General features: G+C 36.3%; 4 protein-coding genes and 1 non-coding gene across 6 annotated transcripts; 4 read left to right on the plus strand and 1 right to left on the minus strand.

Moving 5' to 3' along the window:
* Positions 1–531: 531 nt before the first annotated feature.
* On the plus strand, positions 532–1,405 carry LOC103500713 (mitochondrial import inner membrane translocase subunit TIM23-1-like). Its single transcript, XM_008464117.3, has one exon. It carries the CDS (start codon positions 621–623, stop codon positions 1,191–1,193), a length of 573 nt encoding a protein of 190 aa, XP_008462339.1. The 5' UTR covers positions 532–620; the 3' UTR covers positions 1,194–1,405.
* A 2,890-nt stretch (positions 1,406–4,295) lies between these two features.
* On the plus strand, positions 4,296–7,044 carry LOC103500714 (eukaryotic initiation factor 4A-11). Its single transcript, XM_008464118.3, has 5 exons — positions 4,296–4,456; positions 5,154–5,223; positions 5,326–5,432; positions 5,542–5,972; positions 6,218–7,044. Exons 2-5 carry the CDS (start codon positions 5,156–5,158, stop codon positions 6,851–6,853), a joined length of 1,242 nt encoding a protein of 413 aa, XP_008462340.1. The 5' UTR covers positions 4,296–4,456; positions 5,154–5,155; the 3' UTR covers positions 6,854–7,044.
* LOC127144339 (small nucleolar RNA snoR98) lies at positions 4,872–4,991 on the plus strand. Its single transcript, XR_007815995.1, has one exon. It is a non-coding gene; the product is annotated as a small nucleolar RNA snoR98 (small nucleolar RNA).
* Positions 7,045–9,486: 2,442 nt separating the features above from the next.
* Positions 9,487–9,837, plus strand: LOC103500715 (uncharacterized). The gene has a single exon (XM_017047338.1). The coding sequence runs from the start codon at positions 9,487–9,489 to the stop codon at positions 9,835–9,837; it is 351 nt and encodes a 116-aa protein (XP_016902827.1).
* Positions 9,838–10,862: 1,025 nt separating this feature from the next.
* Positions 10,863–16,916, minus strand: LOC103500716 (probable phospholipid-transporting ATPase 4). 2 transcript variants are annotated; one of them, XM_008464121.3, is made up of 11 exons: positions 16,543–16,916; positions 14,058–15,982; positions 13,860–13,970; positions 13,379–13,655; positions 13,196–13,284; positions 13,012–13,096; positions 12,710–12,919; positions 12,458–12,583; positions 12,276–12,374; positions 11,955–12,146; positions 10,863–11,868 (listed from the first exon to the last, which is right to left on the minus strand). In XM_008464121.3, exons 2-11 carry the CDS (start codon positions 15,902–15,904, stop codon positions 11,194–11,196), a joined length of 3,711 nt encoding a protein of 1,236 aa, XP_008462343.1. In that variant the 5' UTR covers positions 15,905–15,982; positions 16,543–16,916; the 3' UTR covers positions 10,863–11,193. The 2 variants fall into 2 exon arrangements, with proteins under 2 accessions (XP_008462343.1, XP_008462342.1); XM_008464120.3 differs by having other exon boundaries at positions 12,710–12,946.
* Between the last annotated feature and the right edge of the window lie 278 nt (positions 16,917–17,194).

Raw genomic sequence — 17,194 nt, forward strand, 5'->3', positions numbered from 1 at the left:
AATTGTACCGGTATGACCCGAGATCAATAAAGAGCAAAGAAAATATAAATCGCAAACATATATGGAATTTATGAAACAAATGATTGAATGAATTTTTCTTATTTTCGTAGTAGGGCTGTTAAATATTTTATTTTTTTATTACACTTATCGAAATTATTCTTACCAAAAATTATTTTTATTCTAAAAATTTGACTTTTTTTTTTATTTACTTAAAAGAAAGATGGAAAGACTTGTAAAAAATTGAAAATAAATAAACTTAATTTTCCAACAAGAGGATAACCATTTTGTTTTGTTGGCTTAAAACATTACGTGAGACTAAATTAATCCGCTGCCTTACAAAACCGACATTGTAGCTTACGTGTTTTGGTTCGGTTAAGTTGAGCCGCCTTATAAGTATGGTTTAACTCGATCAACCGGAGATACTAGAGACTGCTTAAGGGAAACCCGAACCGGAAACTCCGGTTTACTTGGCTACCTACTGAACCGAGAACCGGCGCGATTCTTTTTCCCGCATAAAATAGGGAGAATCGCATTTCTTAAGAATCTCTCTCTCCGCTTCAATTCTTTCTCTCTCTTGGAGAGAATTGAGCGTAACCCTAAGCTTAGAACTCAAATCAACTATGGCGGTCCATTCTTCCAATCGCGATACTGATTCAGAGTTTGATCATAGCTCATCCCAACCGCGTCTTTACAATCCTTACAAGGATCTCCAGGTTCCATATCGAAACTTCCAGCTTCCAACCTCCCCAGAGTTTCTTTTCGATGAAGAAGCTCGCCGCCAGCGTCGATCTTGGGGCGAGAATCTCACCTTCTACACTGGTTGCGGTTACCTCGCCGGTGCAGTCGGAGGCGCTTCTACAGGACTTGTATCCGGTGTTAAATCTTTTGAATCAGGTGATACTATGAAACTCCGGATCAATCGGATCCTGAACTCATCTGGTCATTCAGGGCGTCTCTGGGGAAATCGGCTTGGCGTGATTGGGCTGCTATATGCTGGTTTGGAGAGCGGAATTGAGGCTGTGAGGGATACGGACGATGTCTGGAACTGTGTTGCGGCCGGGCTTGGTACTGGTGCGCTTTATCGTGCAGCAAGAGGGGTAAGATCGGCGGCGGTGGCCGGAGCTGTTGGCGGTGTCGTGGTTGGCTTGGCGGTGACGGGTAAGCAGATGTTGAAGCGGTATGTGCCGATATGATGTGGGGAAATGGAATGTTTTTCTTTGAAATTTTGATCGATATACTTCGTGTTAGGGAGTCATAGTCATAGTTTTATATGGGAAACTGTGATGAGAATGTTGAGGATTGAATTAACTAATTCACTTGATATTTTCTATACGAGTTTAACTCGTGCTTCTTCATTGAGTGATGTAATTCGTCGAGTTCTCTGATAATGAATAATCTTCAAGAATTTAGACTTGTGGTATGGGAATGATCAAATTATTTCCATTACTTCTGATGATTTGGTTGTAAGTAATGAGATTATTTGAGGTTTGTTCGTTGTCTTATTTGGCCAATTAGTTGTAGCATATTGTTTTGCTGCTTCAATATATAATTTTCAAGTTTGAGAACAGAGTAGAGATTCATGTTTGATGCTTTCATCGCTCGATGGAGTTCACAGGATTTGTGATTCCGTGGTCAATGCTTGTCCATAATGGTGAAATTTGTAGAAAATTATAATGCCCCTTTTGAGCTGAGATATTCGGATAGTCTTATACGCCTTGTAGGAGCAAATGAATTCAACTTTAATCTCTTATCTGTTCTCATTCTAATGGTGTTAATATGTGAGACTATTCAAGGTTGTAACTTTTACCTTGCCGAATTGCTGATCATCCTCGATTCATCCGTTCCAATCCTTTTGTTGTAGAGAACTCTTACCTTGCTTATTCTTGACCACTGTTTGTCATTAAACCAAAGTTCTTCAAATGAAATACGTTTTGTTCTTTCAAGTTACCTTGAAACCTTTTATCAGAATTTAGTTCGACTTTGCATAAGTTAGGCATGTTTTTTGATTTCGATCAGAGGTGGGTATTGGAGCAGGGTCGTTTTGAATGGTTATGGTATCTCTTTAGCGTGTTGCTAGTAATTGGTTTAGTTACAAATGAAATGGTGTCTCTACAGAGTATAGAGTCTTCTGCTATCTTGATTTCTATTACAATAAAAGTCTTGATAAATGCCCCTTCAAAAATGATATTGCACATTGATTGAACTCGGAAAATTGCCAAATAGGAAAAATATGCTTTAAAGCTCTCCGTACACTACCCTTGATTCTCAATGTCCTTTCAATGCTTTCAGCACTTGGTGCGTCAACGCCATGATCCTCGCAGGTGCATTGCTTTTATCGTTTCTCGTAGATATTTTACATCAAGTTTAACTGTTATTCGTTTTAGCAACATTAACAGTTACAAACAGTAAATGAACTGGCAGGTCCTCCCATATTCTTACTCCACAAATGCTCTCATCGAGAGGCACATTCTTTGTCTTCATCAACGTGGGATATTTACTAGTGTAAGCCTTCTTTATCCCAAGTGAAGCTATAGAAAGGATAGTTATTGTAACAAAAACTTTATTGGATTTGACTGGAATTTGATTTATGAACTACAGACAGTTTGGTATTTTGAACAAGTTGAGGAGAGGCATTCATCTCATGGAGAATGACAAAAGGCAAAATCAACTGTTTGCTGAGGTATGTAAAAGGTTTGAATGAGATGTAATAGCTTCTCCTCTGTTCATAAAGCTCCATTTAAATCAGTTGAAGCTTTTCCTTTCCATTGATCTTTTAATCAATCTTACAAGATGGTTGATTAAAAAAAGAAAATAATGATATTTTATATCAGATAGCAGCCACCTGAATATTTCGAACACAAAAGATTCTTTGCAAGTTCTTTTAGTATATTCTGTTTTATAATTTTTTAATTCATGAACTTTTGAGTTTACTCTATTGTAAACTTTCAAAACGTCCATTAGTAATTCTTGTTCCATTTTAGTCTTTACTTCCGTTCTAGTTTTAACAGATTAATAACAAACCTTTGATCATGCATACTAACATTTATATTTTTTAAATACCCTCGCACTACAACATTTGGGCGTCAATGAAATTCATAGAAAACTAATTCTTATGTAGGTAGCCTCCGTAGATTGAACTTATGGCTTCGGTCAGTTATTGAGATTTTAATTCTCTTTAACATTAGGCTAATCCATGAGTTTACGTGTGCTAACATGTTAATATGAAAAGTATAGTAGAAAAGTAAAATAATATAAATAAATAAATTGGATTGTTTTGAAAAGTTGAAAGATTAGAATATACATAAGATTCTGAAATATCTCAAATTTTTGACCCAGCAAACTGAAATTAGCCAAAGTAGGTTGTGTTGTAAATAATTATACTTTATATTGTTCTTTTTGTATAAGCTTTTATGTGTCAATGACAATTTTAACAGCTAAATAATTTAAACAGAATATTGCCAAGATGGGTGGCTACAAAAATAATTGTAAATAGAACCCAATAATAATTAGTTTAATCAATTATGTTTTTATTAACTTGTAAATTAAATTTACACTGAAAAGTTGAAAGAGTTTGGAAAATATTTTATTTGAATAAATCAAACAATTGAATACTAATTTGCGTAAAATACGTAGTTTAAAATATATATATATGTATATATATATATATATAGTGTAATTTTCAAGTAATAAATAAAATGAAAATTAAAGGTTTAAAAATAAGCTAATGGGTGCTTAAAGTATCTACGGAAACGAGATTGCATTCGACTCACGTACGACATGAAAAAGATATAAATGAATTTTACATTAAAACTATTAAATTGCACATATGATTGTCCAACAAGTAAGAAGAATCACAATCAAAGTAAAAAGAATCACAATCAAAAGAGAATGTATCTAATGGATGATGACAATTTACTTAAGATTTAAGAATTAATCTAAAAATTTAGAGAGAGGGGTAAAGATATCAACTTTTATTTACCAGAACTAAAAATTATCCTTAGGCCTCAATTGCTTTAGTAATGGATATATATATATATATATATATATATATATATATATATATATACACATCTACCTAACAAAGCTTTAATAATAGTAATAATAAAAATTTAAATAATAAATAAAAGAAATCGACCAATATAAAAACATATAAAAAATGTATAGTTAAAAAGAAAGAGAGAAAGAGAGAAAGAGAGAAGAGTACATGCAAGAGATTTGATTTGGAAGGAGCACATAATAGGACAAGAGAAGGGTAATTTTGGAATTTGGGTCAATTATTCTTAGTCCAAGGGTTACACTACAAAAACCTAACAGCCTTCACAAATATTTCCCTCTTTCGCTCGCTTCGCTTTGCCCAAACACTCGCCTCCAACTCCACGGATCAGATCCGAAGAGTTTGGCAAACCCTAGCTTCCTCTCTTCAATCTCCATCTTTTTCTTCTCTAACAATCCACAGGTTTGTTTTTCATTCCTTTCTCTTTCGATTTTGCCTTCCTCTTCTACTTATTCGACTGCACGAATATGGTTGTATGTATGTTTCCGCCCTCTTTTCATATCCCTTTTTGTTCCTTTAGCCTTGAACTACTCTGGGTTTTCTTTTCTTTTTTTACTTTTTTCTATTATTGTATATCTCAAGATTTGACGCTAATCTGGTCTGTGGTTGTGGGTTGAGTTCGTTTTTATTCGTTTGTTTGTTTGTTTGTTTATGGCCATGGCTTGTAATTGCTTCTGTAATCTACGTGAATCTGTTTTTGCTTTGGAACGTTTTTGTTGTTCAACTCATACGAGAATCGTCGTCTATAGTTGGGTTGGGTTTTTTTTTTCAGTAGCATCTTGCTTTGGGAAAAGGTTAATGCGGTGTCTTTTTTTTTTTTTTTTGGAGAAAAAAAGTTATTAGACATCCCTCAACTCCTTTTCCTACATTGAGACAGAAGTTTAATGCTTGTTTTCCTCTTTATCTGGATTGCAAGTTTGGCTTTTCTGTTACAGATTTCCTTTCTCAGGATAGCTTTGAACAGATTTGTAATGTTGTTCTGTTTATTCCTTGGTGGGGTTGATAAAATGGTTATGATTTTTTGTTTGTTGGCGGCATAATTCTGGATATTTTTATCTGTTTGGTCTGTGTTCATATTTGCATTGTTTTCCACTTACAGCTATGGCAGGTTTAGCTCCAGAAGGAACCCAATTTGATTCTCGCCAATACGATGCTAAAATGAATGAGATGTAAAGATTTTTCTCTTATTTCCTTTGTTTATAATTTTCCCTTACGACATTTCCCCTTCATGTTTGTGGACTGATTCAGTTTTACTTTCTTTCTCGATGCAGTCTTTCAGCCGAAGGGCAGGAATTTTTTACCTCATATGATGAAGTTTATGAAAGTTTTGATTCGATGGGGCTGCAAGAGAACCTCCTCAGAGGCATTTATGCCTATGGTAGATACTTATTTGCTTCATTTTTTTTCTCTTTCAATTATGACTTTTTGGCCCAAAATATTCCTTGTAGTTCCGTATATAATTCCTAGAGTTTTCCCCATTGTTTAAGGTTTTGAGAAACCATCTGCAATTCAGCAAAGAGGTATAGTTCCCTTCTGCAAGGGCCTTGATGTGATTCAGCAGGCTCAATCTGGAACTGGAAAAACTGCAACTTTCTGCTCTGGGATACTTCAGCAACTAGATTATGGTCTGGTCCAGTGCCAGGCATTAGTTTTGGCACCGACTAGGGAGCTGGCTCAACAAATTGAGAAGGTTATGAGAGCTCTTGGAGATTATCTTGGAGTTAAGGTTCATGCCTGTGTGGGAGGAACAAGCGTCCGGGAGGATCAACGCATTCTTCAAGCTGGTGTTCATGTAGTAGTTGGAACACCTGGTCGTGTGTTTGACATGTTGAGGAGGCAGTCTCTTCGCCCAGATTGTATTAAGATGTTTGTATTGGATGAAGCTGATGAAATGCTTTCCCGAGGTTTCAAAGATCAGGTGAATTTCTCATCTTGATGCAAACATGTTATTGATGAACTAGCACTTTCATAATGATTGTGTTTAAGTAGGCAGGAAATCAGACTTGAATATTGTTTTATTAGGTTAGTCAGTGCTGAATTCGTTTCTTGTGCCTGCTGAAAGTCAGCTTGCTTAGCCTTGCTGCACGTTGGTATTTTATTCTATTCATTTATCATAGAATTAAAGATTTGTAATTGTCTTCTATGTTTCTTGTGTGGTGCTAGATCTATGATATTTTCCAGCTGTTGCCATCAAAAATTCAAGTTGGGGTGTTCTCAGCCACAATGCCACCAGAAGCATTGGAGATCACTAGAAAGTTCATGAACAAGCCTGTCAGAATCTTGGTAAAACGTGATGAGCTTACTTTGGAAGGTATCAAACAATTTTACGTAAATGTTGATAGGGAAGATTGGAAGCTTGAAACTCTATGTGATCTGTACGAGACTCTGGCTATCACTCAAAGTGTTATCTTTGTTAACACACGTCGCAAGGTCGATTGGCTTACGGACAATATGAGAAGCCGTGATCATACCGTATCGGCCACTCATGGTGACATGGACCAGAACACTCGTGATATAATCATGCGTGAATTTCGCTCTGGGTCGTCTCGTGTTCTTATCACAACTGACTTGTTAGCTCGTGGTATCGATGTCCAGCAAGTGTCCCTTGTCATAAATTATGATTTGCCGACCCAACCCGAAAATTACCTTCATCGAATTGGTCGAAGTGGGCGTTTTGGAAGAAAGGGCGTTGCCATCAATTTTGTTACAAATGATGATGAGAGAATGCTTTTTGATATTCAGAAGTTCTATAATGTGGTCATTGAGGAGCTGCCAGCCAATGTTGCAGATCTCCTATGATGAGGTTTTTGTTTGTTTTTTTTTTGTTTTTGTTTTTGTTTATAGGGATGGGATTTCTCTCTTATCTCTGAATGACACTATTTAGCCTCCCCCCACTTGAACTCCTCTATTTTTATCTTCCCTTTGTTTTCATATATTAGTATTGTCAAACTGACATTTTGTTAATGATTTATTTCCTGCTTTCTGTGCAAGATTGAGATTGTGTCAAGTTTTGTTGCATTTGATCTTTGTAAATCTTTATATTCTTTATTCTTTCTGAGGAAGATGCCTTCTGCTGTTTATCCAATACAGTTCCAGTTGTGAAGATGGTGCTTTTAATTTTATTATTAAAGTAAATTAGTGGGTGAATAATATCCACTAACAAACCAACTCGTGAAAATTACTACTTTTATATGTTTTATTTATTTACATGTGGTCTTGGTGTCTAAAGTGATTCCTTTCTGTTTACTTTTTTCCATGACAGTGGTCATTATTTATTAACCATGGTTCAAGCCAACATTAAATTCAAATGATAAAACAATTATCAAATTATTTAAGTCATGACATGTTTGGTAATTGTAGATTCACTTTGTTCATTTTCACTATTACTCTACATTTTTACAATGTAAAATTTTAATTAAATTATGTTTAGAAGGTGAAAAAAGTAACTTTCAATTCTTTCAAAATCACACATATAATATTAATTAAGTAAATACTATAATCTACATGTTTGTGAATATATTTATAAAAAAATTTCTTATCGTTTTTTTCAAGCATCTTCATAATTTTTCAAAGCCTGTAATATTCGAGATATTTGAAGATTTAAACATTTTTATTTCTTGTAACATATTACAGATGTGATGTGGCTAACACCATCTAAAAGTATCTTCAAGTCTTCAACAGTTCTAGATAAATAATTTCAAATTTTAAAGTAATCGTAGCACTAAATTTACCTATTATCAATTAGTTCTCATTATTTTACTTCTTCTTACCGCCATCAGAGAATAATGATTATCTGTTCGACCAATCTATAAGCAAATGCTCTCATCTCCATGGTTAGTCATTTAGTAACATAAAATCCCCAAGTATTAAGCTTTATTACATAAACTGATATATTTCACATAACCATTGAAGGGTGTTAGGAGTACTACAGCAGCACACAACTGCTTTCTTGCATGTAGGTCCAAGTCACTTCCATCACTTCTCTTTCTCTTTCATCTTTGTTGGTCATGAATAACTTCGTCCGTTTAGCGAGACATAGACAACTTTCCAACAGAAAAATCTTAATATGATAGCCTATTTACTAGGACTGTCTCCACATTCCTTCACCAATCAAACTTTAACAGAATGTCCTCCCAAGAACTCGTTACTATATTGAAGCGAATACCCTTTTATTTACCCCTCAGGGGCCCCCATTATTGATGGCCAAAACCTTGGATCATTCATCAATTGGAATGTGTTACCAAAGCCAGCCAATGCCTAAGCTTAATGGACCATCTCACTTCACTGGCTTTAAATGAATGAACTAAATGAAAGTTTGTGCTATTGGGGCCCTCTACCTTTATCAAAGAAGAAAAAGAGAACTATACATCAATTCAATTGAAGAGAGAATACAGCTGCAACTAGCTAAGGATGGAGGGCCATTGGATCAACTTTATTGTACTCTACAGGACTACAATAATAGAAATGGATGATGAGATTGATATCTTAAAAACCCCTCCACCATTTGATGGGCAGTTAGACCCACTTCACTCCAACAATCAATGAACAAGCAGTATCAATTCTCTCTGTTTTTGTTTATTACCCATCTTTTCAATAGTTTGAACTTCCTAATTTTTCTTAGCAGATATTCAATACATCTTCCGATACGCAAAATTATCACGACAAAATTACATACAGTAAAACTTACTAGATCATAGAAAACTTTCGTCATAATACTTTATCAGTTTAATTGAAATAACTTTTAGTACCATACCAACTACGTCGAAGTCAATTGTACCACTTCTCTTTCTATTTCCTTCTTGCTAGTAATGAATCACCTTGTTGTTGAGAGAGTTAAAACACAAAATTTCAATGGAAAATTGTAACATGGTAAGTAATCTACTTTTCAAAAGACTTCACAAGCATTTGATTCTTTCTCTAATGAGCAAAATTTATTCCGTCCTGATAAAATCACATACAAGGTAAATTTTAGTTGAATCTTTTTTGTATTTATTATGTAGTAACTACAGGAAAAGTTGTTAAATTTACATTATGATTTTGACGTCATTTTAAAATGTTGTTAACGAGGGAGGAGCTGTTGGAGCCACTCACTTTCATGGGGATGTTGACTTGATGGAAAGGGTATTTTGTGAGCCTCGGTTGAAGTGTTTGTTATTCATTTAAATAAGAAGTGACATTATGACCTATTCCACGTGCCAAAGAGTCAACATTTTGCAGCTCATGCAATTCCCTCAACTGAAGACAATTTGAAATGGCAATCCCTAAATTTATTATTAAAGGCCTGGATCTTGAACTGCTCCAATCTAGAGAGAAACTTCAATATTACTTATAAATACACATTACCCTCATCTAAAACCAACATAAAAAGCACATCCCAAAAGCCTGTTTTTCCTTTTCCTTTTTCCGAATTTAGTCTCTTTGAAGTTTGAGTAATGGAGGATTTCAGATCCAAATCTTGCAGGGAACAGAGAATGCAGATTGAAACCTACAATGAGAACAGGATTGCTCCAACAAATATGCAAGATCTAAGGTCTTACAGTGTGAGCTATGGAAGTTCCTTTCAGCAGAATCAATCAAACAGAGAGGTAAAGATGAAGAAAGGCAAAAGCAATTTTGGGTCAACTTCTAAAAGCTGGAGTTTTAAGGATCCAGAATTGCAAAGAAAGACGAGGGTCGCTGGATATAAGGTTTATGCAGTGGAAGGGAAGATGAAAGGGTCTTTGAGAAAGAGTTTTAGATGGATCAAGAACACTTACACTCAAGTAGTGTATGGATGGAGGTGATGATTTATAATAGAAATTTGTTGTGTAAGTTTCTGTTTTGAATCTTGAATTTCCTGAGTATTGTAAACTATATGAATCTTGATCTTCTTGTTCTTCAAGTTGGTGAGAAGAAAGAAAAAAGAAAATGAAAGTTTGAGTTTTGAATATGCTTTTTGTTTTTTTTCTCGGATTCCATTGAGTTTGTCATTGTAACTATGTTATCAGTAAGGTCGGTTTACTCTGTTTTTCCTTTTGATATCTATAAATCTCAATATACAGAACAAAGAAGGCCTTGAAAGTTGGGGCATAGAATGAGTTCGTAATGTAATTCAAAACCAGTTTGAACTGAGCGTCCTAAGTGGATTTACTCTTTTCAACTGTTTTCCTGATTCACGATTCATGATTCATCTTTTGTTTACCCTCGATGGCTTGCTCATTCCAACACCATTAATTTCTGTAATTGTTTTCTGTTCAAAATTTGATGTAAATGGGAAAAGTGAACTGGGTTCTGTTTGAAATGATGTTTTTCTTCACAAAATCATGTTTTCTGATCTTTTTTCTGCATAGTGAGAGAGAGATGACAAAGAAGTTGCTTTCTCTCTCTCTCTCTCTTCTTCTACCGACACCAAACAAGAATGGAAGAGTAAAAAGGTGGAATGAATGATTCAGTCAAGAATTGGGAGACAGTTTCACATGACAATTATTGTTCTCATGTTCCAACCTATTAAATCAGGCATTGAAAATTATTTAGGCTCTCAAGTCGGTGTAAAACAGCATAAATCTTCAGCTGCAGATGATGGGGATGCCTTTATTATGCCAATCCGAAACTAGTTCAGTGAATAACGCACCAATTACGGTTTCAAAGCAAAGTCAGACCGAAAGATCTAGCTGAAATTGATGAAACTATGTATAGTTTATTAATCATATGGTCATATCAGGATTGAGCCGATCAAAATTGACAGTAAAACAAATGGTCATTGTGGAATATATAGATGAAAATATAAATCATATATAAACTTCAGATGATTAGAGTGAATGAAACAGAGTTGAATGAGGTGACATGGTCAGTTTTTGAATCTCTGAATATGAATAAGGGGATATACAAACAAACAAAGTGGGGGAAAAGAATGGGAACAACAAGCTTTTAGGGTATCAGCTATTCTACAAGCTCTTAACATTTCAAATTCTTTTTTAAGTTATGATACATACATAAGCTCCGGATTCACATTCTTTCTTGTTATAACCAATGGGGGGGTGGCAATAACCCATTTTCCATAACAGGAAAAAAAATTCAAAATAAAAGAAAAAGATTCAAATGGGCCGGAAACTCTAGGAAAAAAAATCCAAAAATTTTGAAGATTTAGGGTGGAGATATTTTCATGATATAGCAGTAGCAGTAGCATTTGGAGGCACACCAAGTGAAGAGTGCTTCTTTTGCAGCTTTCCTTTTAACTGTCTGATCTTTGCTTCTACTCTGGCTGTGAATCCTATCTTTGTCTTTTGCCTTGCTTTTGATCTTTCCCTGGTCCACATGTGCGTATCTTCAACATCCTTTCTGTAGTATTTGATTTCTTGGATAATGTGATGATCCATTGGATGGAAGCTTCTCTGGAAGGATATGTGAGCAAGATATGGGAGATTACAGGTAATCGTTACTAAAAATGTGGCTATCCAGTAAACAGGGGCAGGACCTAGAGCTTCGACAAAGATTTTATACGCATTCCCAGAGGATATGATCATTCCATAGAGTAAGATGAACAAATACCACATCGCAATACTACCCCAGACGAGAAGGTGTTGGATCCAGGTGAAATGGCTCATTGTGAGAGCAATCTGACAATTTACTGCCCATATGATGCAAGTAAACATAGTGGTTCCTACAGCAGTCATATCTGCAGTTTGGCCGCCAGAACGGAATGCCTGGTCATAGAAGATGATGAGATTGAGAAAGAAAGTAACTAGAGATGAGTAGAGAGCATTCCCCATCCATCCGAAAATTCGAGGCCAGTCAAAGAACAAGTTTCGAGGTCCTTGCTGATATAGTGCAGGGAACTGCAAAATGTATGATAGTTGGTTAGCATATGAACTTGGAACACAAATCAGTTCGCTTATTTATATTCAAAATGCTGCGTCTTTACCTGTAGGCACACCTCAGAAGAGACATCTTGCTCAAATACTCCGAGGGAAATTACAGGCAATGAGGTGAGTATGACATTAAATGATAGCATGTAGAAATCATCATAAATTGATTGCCCAGAAAATCCAGCATATGCTTCGAAGTAGAATAGCGTTAATCCAAATGCAATATTCTTATAGAAGAAATAGCAAATCTGCAAAATGAAAATTACCATGTTAGATCAAAGTTAAATTAAGAACGTACTACTGATAATTCATAACTGGTTCATTGAAACAAAACTTGGCAAACATGACATAACATAGAAACATAGTCGAAACTTTACCATTTGTGCTATCCTCTTGTAGCACCAATGACCATGGACTACCAGAAGCCTTTCAAGAAACCGAAATTGAGCAATAGAGAAATCACTAGCCATCACAGCCTGAAAACATAAGGGGTTAAAAAAAGAGGGGTAGAGATTTATTTAATAGACAAGGTTGAGAAAGGAGAGTCATTTGTGCGTACCTGCATACCTTCAACCCCACTGATACCGACACCAATATCAGCCTCTTGAATCATTCCTACATCGTTTGCACCATCGCCAATTGCTAAAGTAGTTTTCCCAGTACCTTCTTTCACTAACCTTGTTACCTACAGAAACGGAAACAAAACCAGTTTACTACTAAATTGTCCATTCAATGAACAGCTTAAGTATGATATACGAAAAATTGATAGTATTCAAGGTGGTTAGCCCTAAAATGAGAATGGACGTCCTACCAGTGCCTTCTGCTTGGGGGAGACACGGCAGCAAATGACCGATGCACAATCAACAGCGAGTCCAAGGAATTGAAGCTTCATATCATCCTCAAGAGCATATGTTAAAGTCTTCCCATCAATGATTAAAGCAAATGCAGCATGAGGATCATTTTCCAGCTTGATCATTTGTGAGGCATTGGTGATTTGATTCGAAATATTTTCTTTCATGGCCTGGGGTGTAACAAAAAACAAAAAATCCTAATTCGTATGAAATCAATTTCCTGTAGCTAGTTTCCTGTGCTCTCTCTCAAATTATCAAATACCTCTTTCCCATCCTGTGCTAAGGAGTCTGAGGTTGTTGATATGCAGATCCGCTTCATTCCCTGTCGTAGTAAACTGCATGCATATCTGAAGACAGAAATAATTTCTTTTAACACAGGAATATATATTTTTCAACATGGCATATAAGCTGTAAGAAATGTCTTTCAACCAATTAGCAAGACCGACCCTATGTTGATAGCAGTTTCCATCTTATCTCCTGTCAGAACCCAGATCTTAAGACCAGCTTGTGCAAGTTTGTCTATGCATTGAGGCACCTAGAACAACCAAAAACATAATACTAGGTTAAACAAAACAAACCAGAGTGATAACAGACAATAATGGTTCTAGATAAATAGATATTATTCTCACCCCATTCTGTAACTTGTCCTCCACAGCAGTAGCACCAACAAGGACTAATTCTCGCTCCATGAGGTCGGATACTCGCTCAAGCATTGCATCTCTATCTCCTCCGATGGACGTCTTAGCCTTCTGAAACTCATTGTTCCAAGCATTATATTCGGCTTCCTCAAGCTTCCTATAAGCAAGTGCCAGAGTTCGCAGCCCTGCTTCTCCATATTCATTCAAATGCCTTGTGGTTGCTTCCTCATACATTCTTCCATTCTTTGATAGACGATCGAAGATGATGCTGCACGATTGGAATACAAGAGATTCAGAATGAAGAAAAGTGTTTATCATCCATACAAAAGGAAAAAGAAAAGTGCAGTTTGTTAGCCAGTCTTCCAAAGACAGAACCTGGGCTTTTTCTCACACACTAACTTGAAAGATGTAGCTGATATCTCTATAAAATTCTCAAAAATAATCCGTACGAGCCTCTACTGATGAGACTCACCTATCGGCACCTTTGCAGAGAAGAAGAATCTGGCCCTCCTCGTCCTTAACAATTACAGACATTCTCTTTCTCTTGCTTGTGAAATCCAATAGATTCAAAATTTTGTATTCCCTGTACAGAATCCCAAGACACATCAGCAATCGATGACACAGAACATTCAGGGAAAAATAGACCTGAGCGACATAAAGTTAATCTTACCTTTCAACTACTTGATCAGGTGAAGGATATCTTTCACGGACAACCAGGGTTGACTGTGTTCTCTTACAAAATTCAAAACCAAATTCTCTTGCTGCAACAAGAAAAGCACCTTCATCCGGGGACTCTGCCTCATATGTATAAACGCCAGTCTCCTCATTCAGCTCAGGAATTGCAGTGTGACAAATTGCTAAAATACGGAAGAATAATAAAAGAACGTCATGATTAGGCTCATTCAACCAGTTTCCACCTGTCAGGCGGCTGTCCTCAAAACTAAAATATTTTATGGCAGGCTTCTGATCCTTTCCATCAGTTGAAGTAACAACAGTCTCCAGCTCAATCTCCGAACCTAATCTGCTATGTGGCATTGAAGGCTGCTGGCTATTCTTTTGTCCATGGACATCGGGATATTCTCCGTCCTGCTCCTCGAAGTCATATGCCATCTGCCTTGCAGCTGCAAGTTCAACCTCACTAGATTTAACACCATACGCAGTGCCAGCAATGGAACATTTCAGAAAGTCCATCTGATTGCAAGTCAAAGTGCCTGTTTTGTCAGATAGGATTGTGTCTACCTGACCCAATTCCTCATTCAAATTGGAAGTTCTAGCTCGAGCTGGATTGGCAGTCTCCTCACAGTACATGTTAATATCTTGGTTAATGAAGGAAGCTTGCAGAACCTTAACAACTTCGATGGAAACATATAATGAGATGGGTATCAAATATCCATAAAGTATAAGAGCAGTGATTAAATGTATGAGCCCTGATAAGGTTGGCTTACGAGGGTTGTACAGTGGATCATGGTCATCACCAGTAGTTCGTAAATACCACCAGTCTGTCATTTGGTACTTTGTTTTCACAGCAAAACCTATTGAGCTTATTGATGAGATCAGTATAAGTAGAGTAAAAAGGATGTAAATAATTTTGTCCATTTTTCTCTCTATTCTACTTCTTTTCGAAGGAGATTTTGTAGCATTCTGCATGACTTTGCTATCATGTCCAGTAAATATCACCACCCCATAGGCATAAGCTGTATTCCTCAATTTCGAATCTCTAAGGAGAATCTGATTAGGATCAAGAGGATAAATCTGCCGATCATACTCAAAGTTACCTACAAAGGTGTAAAGGTTTGGGTTTGGATCTTCACAGTAAATTTTTCCAGAAAAATCTTTGAAAGTTGCATCATCATCCAATGGTAAGGTTACTTCCAAAGCTCTCTTTACTTTGAGATTGGTTTCACCATCCAAATTCATCGTTTCCACATAACATATACCATCCTCATAGCACGACGACAAGAGGAGTAGATCGGCTGGAAAGAACTGATCCTTCTCTACTTTCACTATATCTCCTACTCGGATCTTATGCCATGGTCTATAACCAAAAACACCTTCCCCTTTGTGGACACTCACTTTCCTGAGGTTAACCTTCATATCCTGCACAAATCGACGCCAGTCCTCAAGAGCTTCTTTAGCCATACTGAGCCCAACAACAAATACCAAAGGAGCAATCATGCTCACGGCAGAAAATGGGGCAACTGGTGTGAGCGATAACAACGCAGCTAAAAGAAAGTACAAATTGGCAACCCTTCGGAATTGCTCGAAGAGAGCCTTAGGCACGAAAGAAAGAACATTATACTTGGTCGTGGATATGTAATTCGAGCAGTATTTCAATGGCTTTCTCTCATGGGTTTGAGGCTGATTACAACATACAATTCGTGAGAAGCCAGGTCCTGTTAAAGGATTTGAATCGTCAACCTCCCGTGCGCTGTCTGCCCGGAGACAAGCAAACGTATAAAGATGGCTTCGGCGGATCCGCTCCCTTATCCTTCCCCGTCTCGTCGACTCGATCTTCATTTTGAAAGGTGTATGATAAGGACACCAATGTCAACACAAAATCCTACCGGTCTTTACTGCAATTTCTCCATTTTCATCCTAATAACAAACATGTAAATGAATTAACAAAGAAATCATCCATTTGGACAATGACGCAAATCCACCCCCAGAAAACGAATACCTAAACGGGTAAGCATTCTAACAAACATTTGAGCTGCATTCAAAAATCCATCTCACAACCATCAAGGTAAATCACGAAAAAGCAATACAAATCATGAGAAACTCTCCGAATTTCAGCTAATACCCTCGAAACAAAACCAAATTATTTTTCTTTTAAAACGAGATTACACCCAGCAATCCTTCCCACGCCACAAAAGGGAAATGGATCAAAAGAAGACGCAAAAACACAGCTCAACAAATTGAATTCACCTCAAATCTCAATCCCCATTGAGGGAAATCACAGCTCAAACAAAGAAAAAGAAAGAGGGGAAATCCAATTATTACTAAAAACCAATAATGTAGAGCTGAAACGTGAATACAATCATCACCAAAAACCAGATTCCTAAGTCTAGAACACAAAAAAAAAAAAAAAAAAAAGAAAAAAAAAAGAAACCCAGAAAGCAAAAAACAAGAAGTAAGAGAAATATAAACAATGGTACCTGGGAGAATCAAGAAAGAAATCCATCCACGAGCAATGGGAAAAAGAAAAGAAAAGGAATGAAGATGGGAAGTAGCAGATCAAGGAAGAAGAAGAAGAAGAAGGAAGAAAGAAGAAGGAGGAAGAAGAAGAAGAAAGAAGAGAGAGAGAAAGTGGTTTTTGGTTATGTAGAGAGAGGAAATCTAGAGAAAGACAGAGAAACAGAGAAAAACACAGGGTTTTAGGCCAAAAGAGAAAGAAAGAAAGAAAGAAAGAGAGAAAGAAAGAAAAACAAAATGTCCTTTCTCTCTCTTTCTCTCTCTCTCTGTCTCTCTCTTCTTTTCTTATTTTCTCTCCCTCTCTCTCCCTACCCTTCAAACTCAAAACCAATGACACGAAATTCCGGGCCCTCCCCTCTCTATATTTATATATATATTAAAAAATAAAAAATAAAAAAACTTAAATTTTAAATTAATTATTTCTTTATTTTTGGGAGAGAGAAGAAGAAGAAGAAGCAGAAGAAGAGAAGAAGAAGAAGAAGAAGAAGAAGAAGAAAGGGTTTAGAAATTACACAAAATTACATGGTGGGTTTTGTTAATAAAAATGACCTGTCAAGTTTTTCAAAGTGGAACAAAGGCAACTCCCAACAGAGGGAAGAATCAGTCTCTTCCCCT

Source organism: Cucumis melo, chromosome 1, assembly GCF_025177605.1.
Source record: "Cucumis melo cultivar AY chromosome 1, USDA_Cmelo_AY_1.0, whole genome shotgun sequence".
In the NCBI taxonomy this organism is placed as follows: domain Eukaryota; kingdom Viridiplantae; phylum Streptophyta; class Magnoliopsida; order Cucurbitales; family Cucurbitaceae; genus Cucumis; species Cucumis melo.

Excerpts from the sequence above, each read along its gene's own strand:
- LOC103500714 (XM_008464118.3), top strand. The coding sequence starts at position 5,156 with ATGGCAGGTTTAGCTCCAGAAGGAACCCAATTTGATTCTCGCCAATAC. Across the intron at positions 5,224-5,325 it reads GATGCTAAAATGAATGAGAT|TCTTTCAGCCGAAGGGCAGG; the intron begins GTAAAGATTTTT and ends TTCTCGATGCAG. Across the intron at positions 5,433-5,541 it reads CAGAGGCATTTATGCCTATG|GTTTTGAGAAACCATCTGCA; the intron begins GTAGATACTTAT and ends CCATTGTTTAAG.
- LOC103500713 (XM_008464117.3), top strand. The coding sequence starts at position 621 with ATGGCGGTCCATTCTTCCAATCGCGATACTGATTCAGAGTTTGATCAT.
- LOC103500715 (XM_017047338.1), top strand. The coding sequence starts at position 9,487 with ATGGAGGATTTCAGATCCAAATCTTGCAGGGAACAGAGAATGCAGATT.
- LOC103500716 (XM_008464120.3), bottom strand. The coding sequence starts at position 15,904 with ATGAAGATCGAGTCGACGAGACGGGGAAGGATAAGGGAGCGGATCCGC. Across the intron at positions 13,285-13,378 it reads AGGACAAGTTACAGAATGGG|GTGCCTCAATGCATAGACAA; the intron begins GTGAGAATAATA and ends TGGTTGTTCTAG. Across the intron at positions 12,947-13,011 it reads TAGCACAGGATGGGAAAGAG|GATTTTTTGTTTTTTGTTAC; the intron begins GTATTTGATAAT and ends CATACGAATTAG.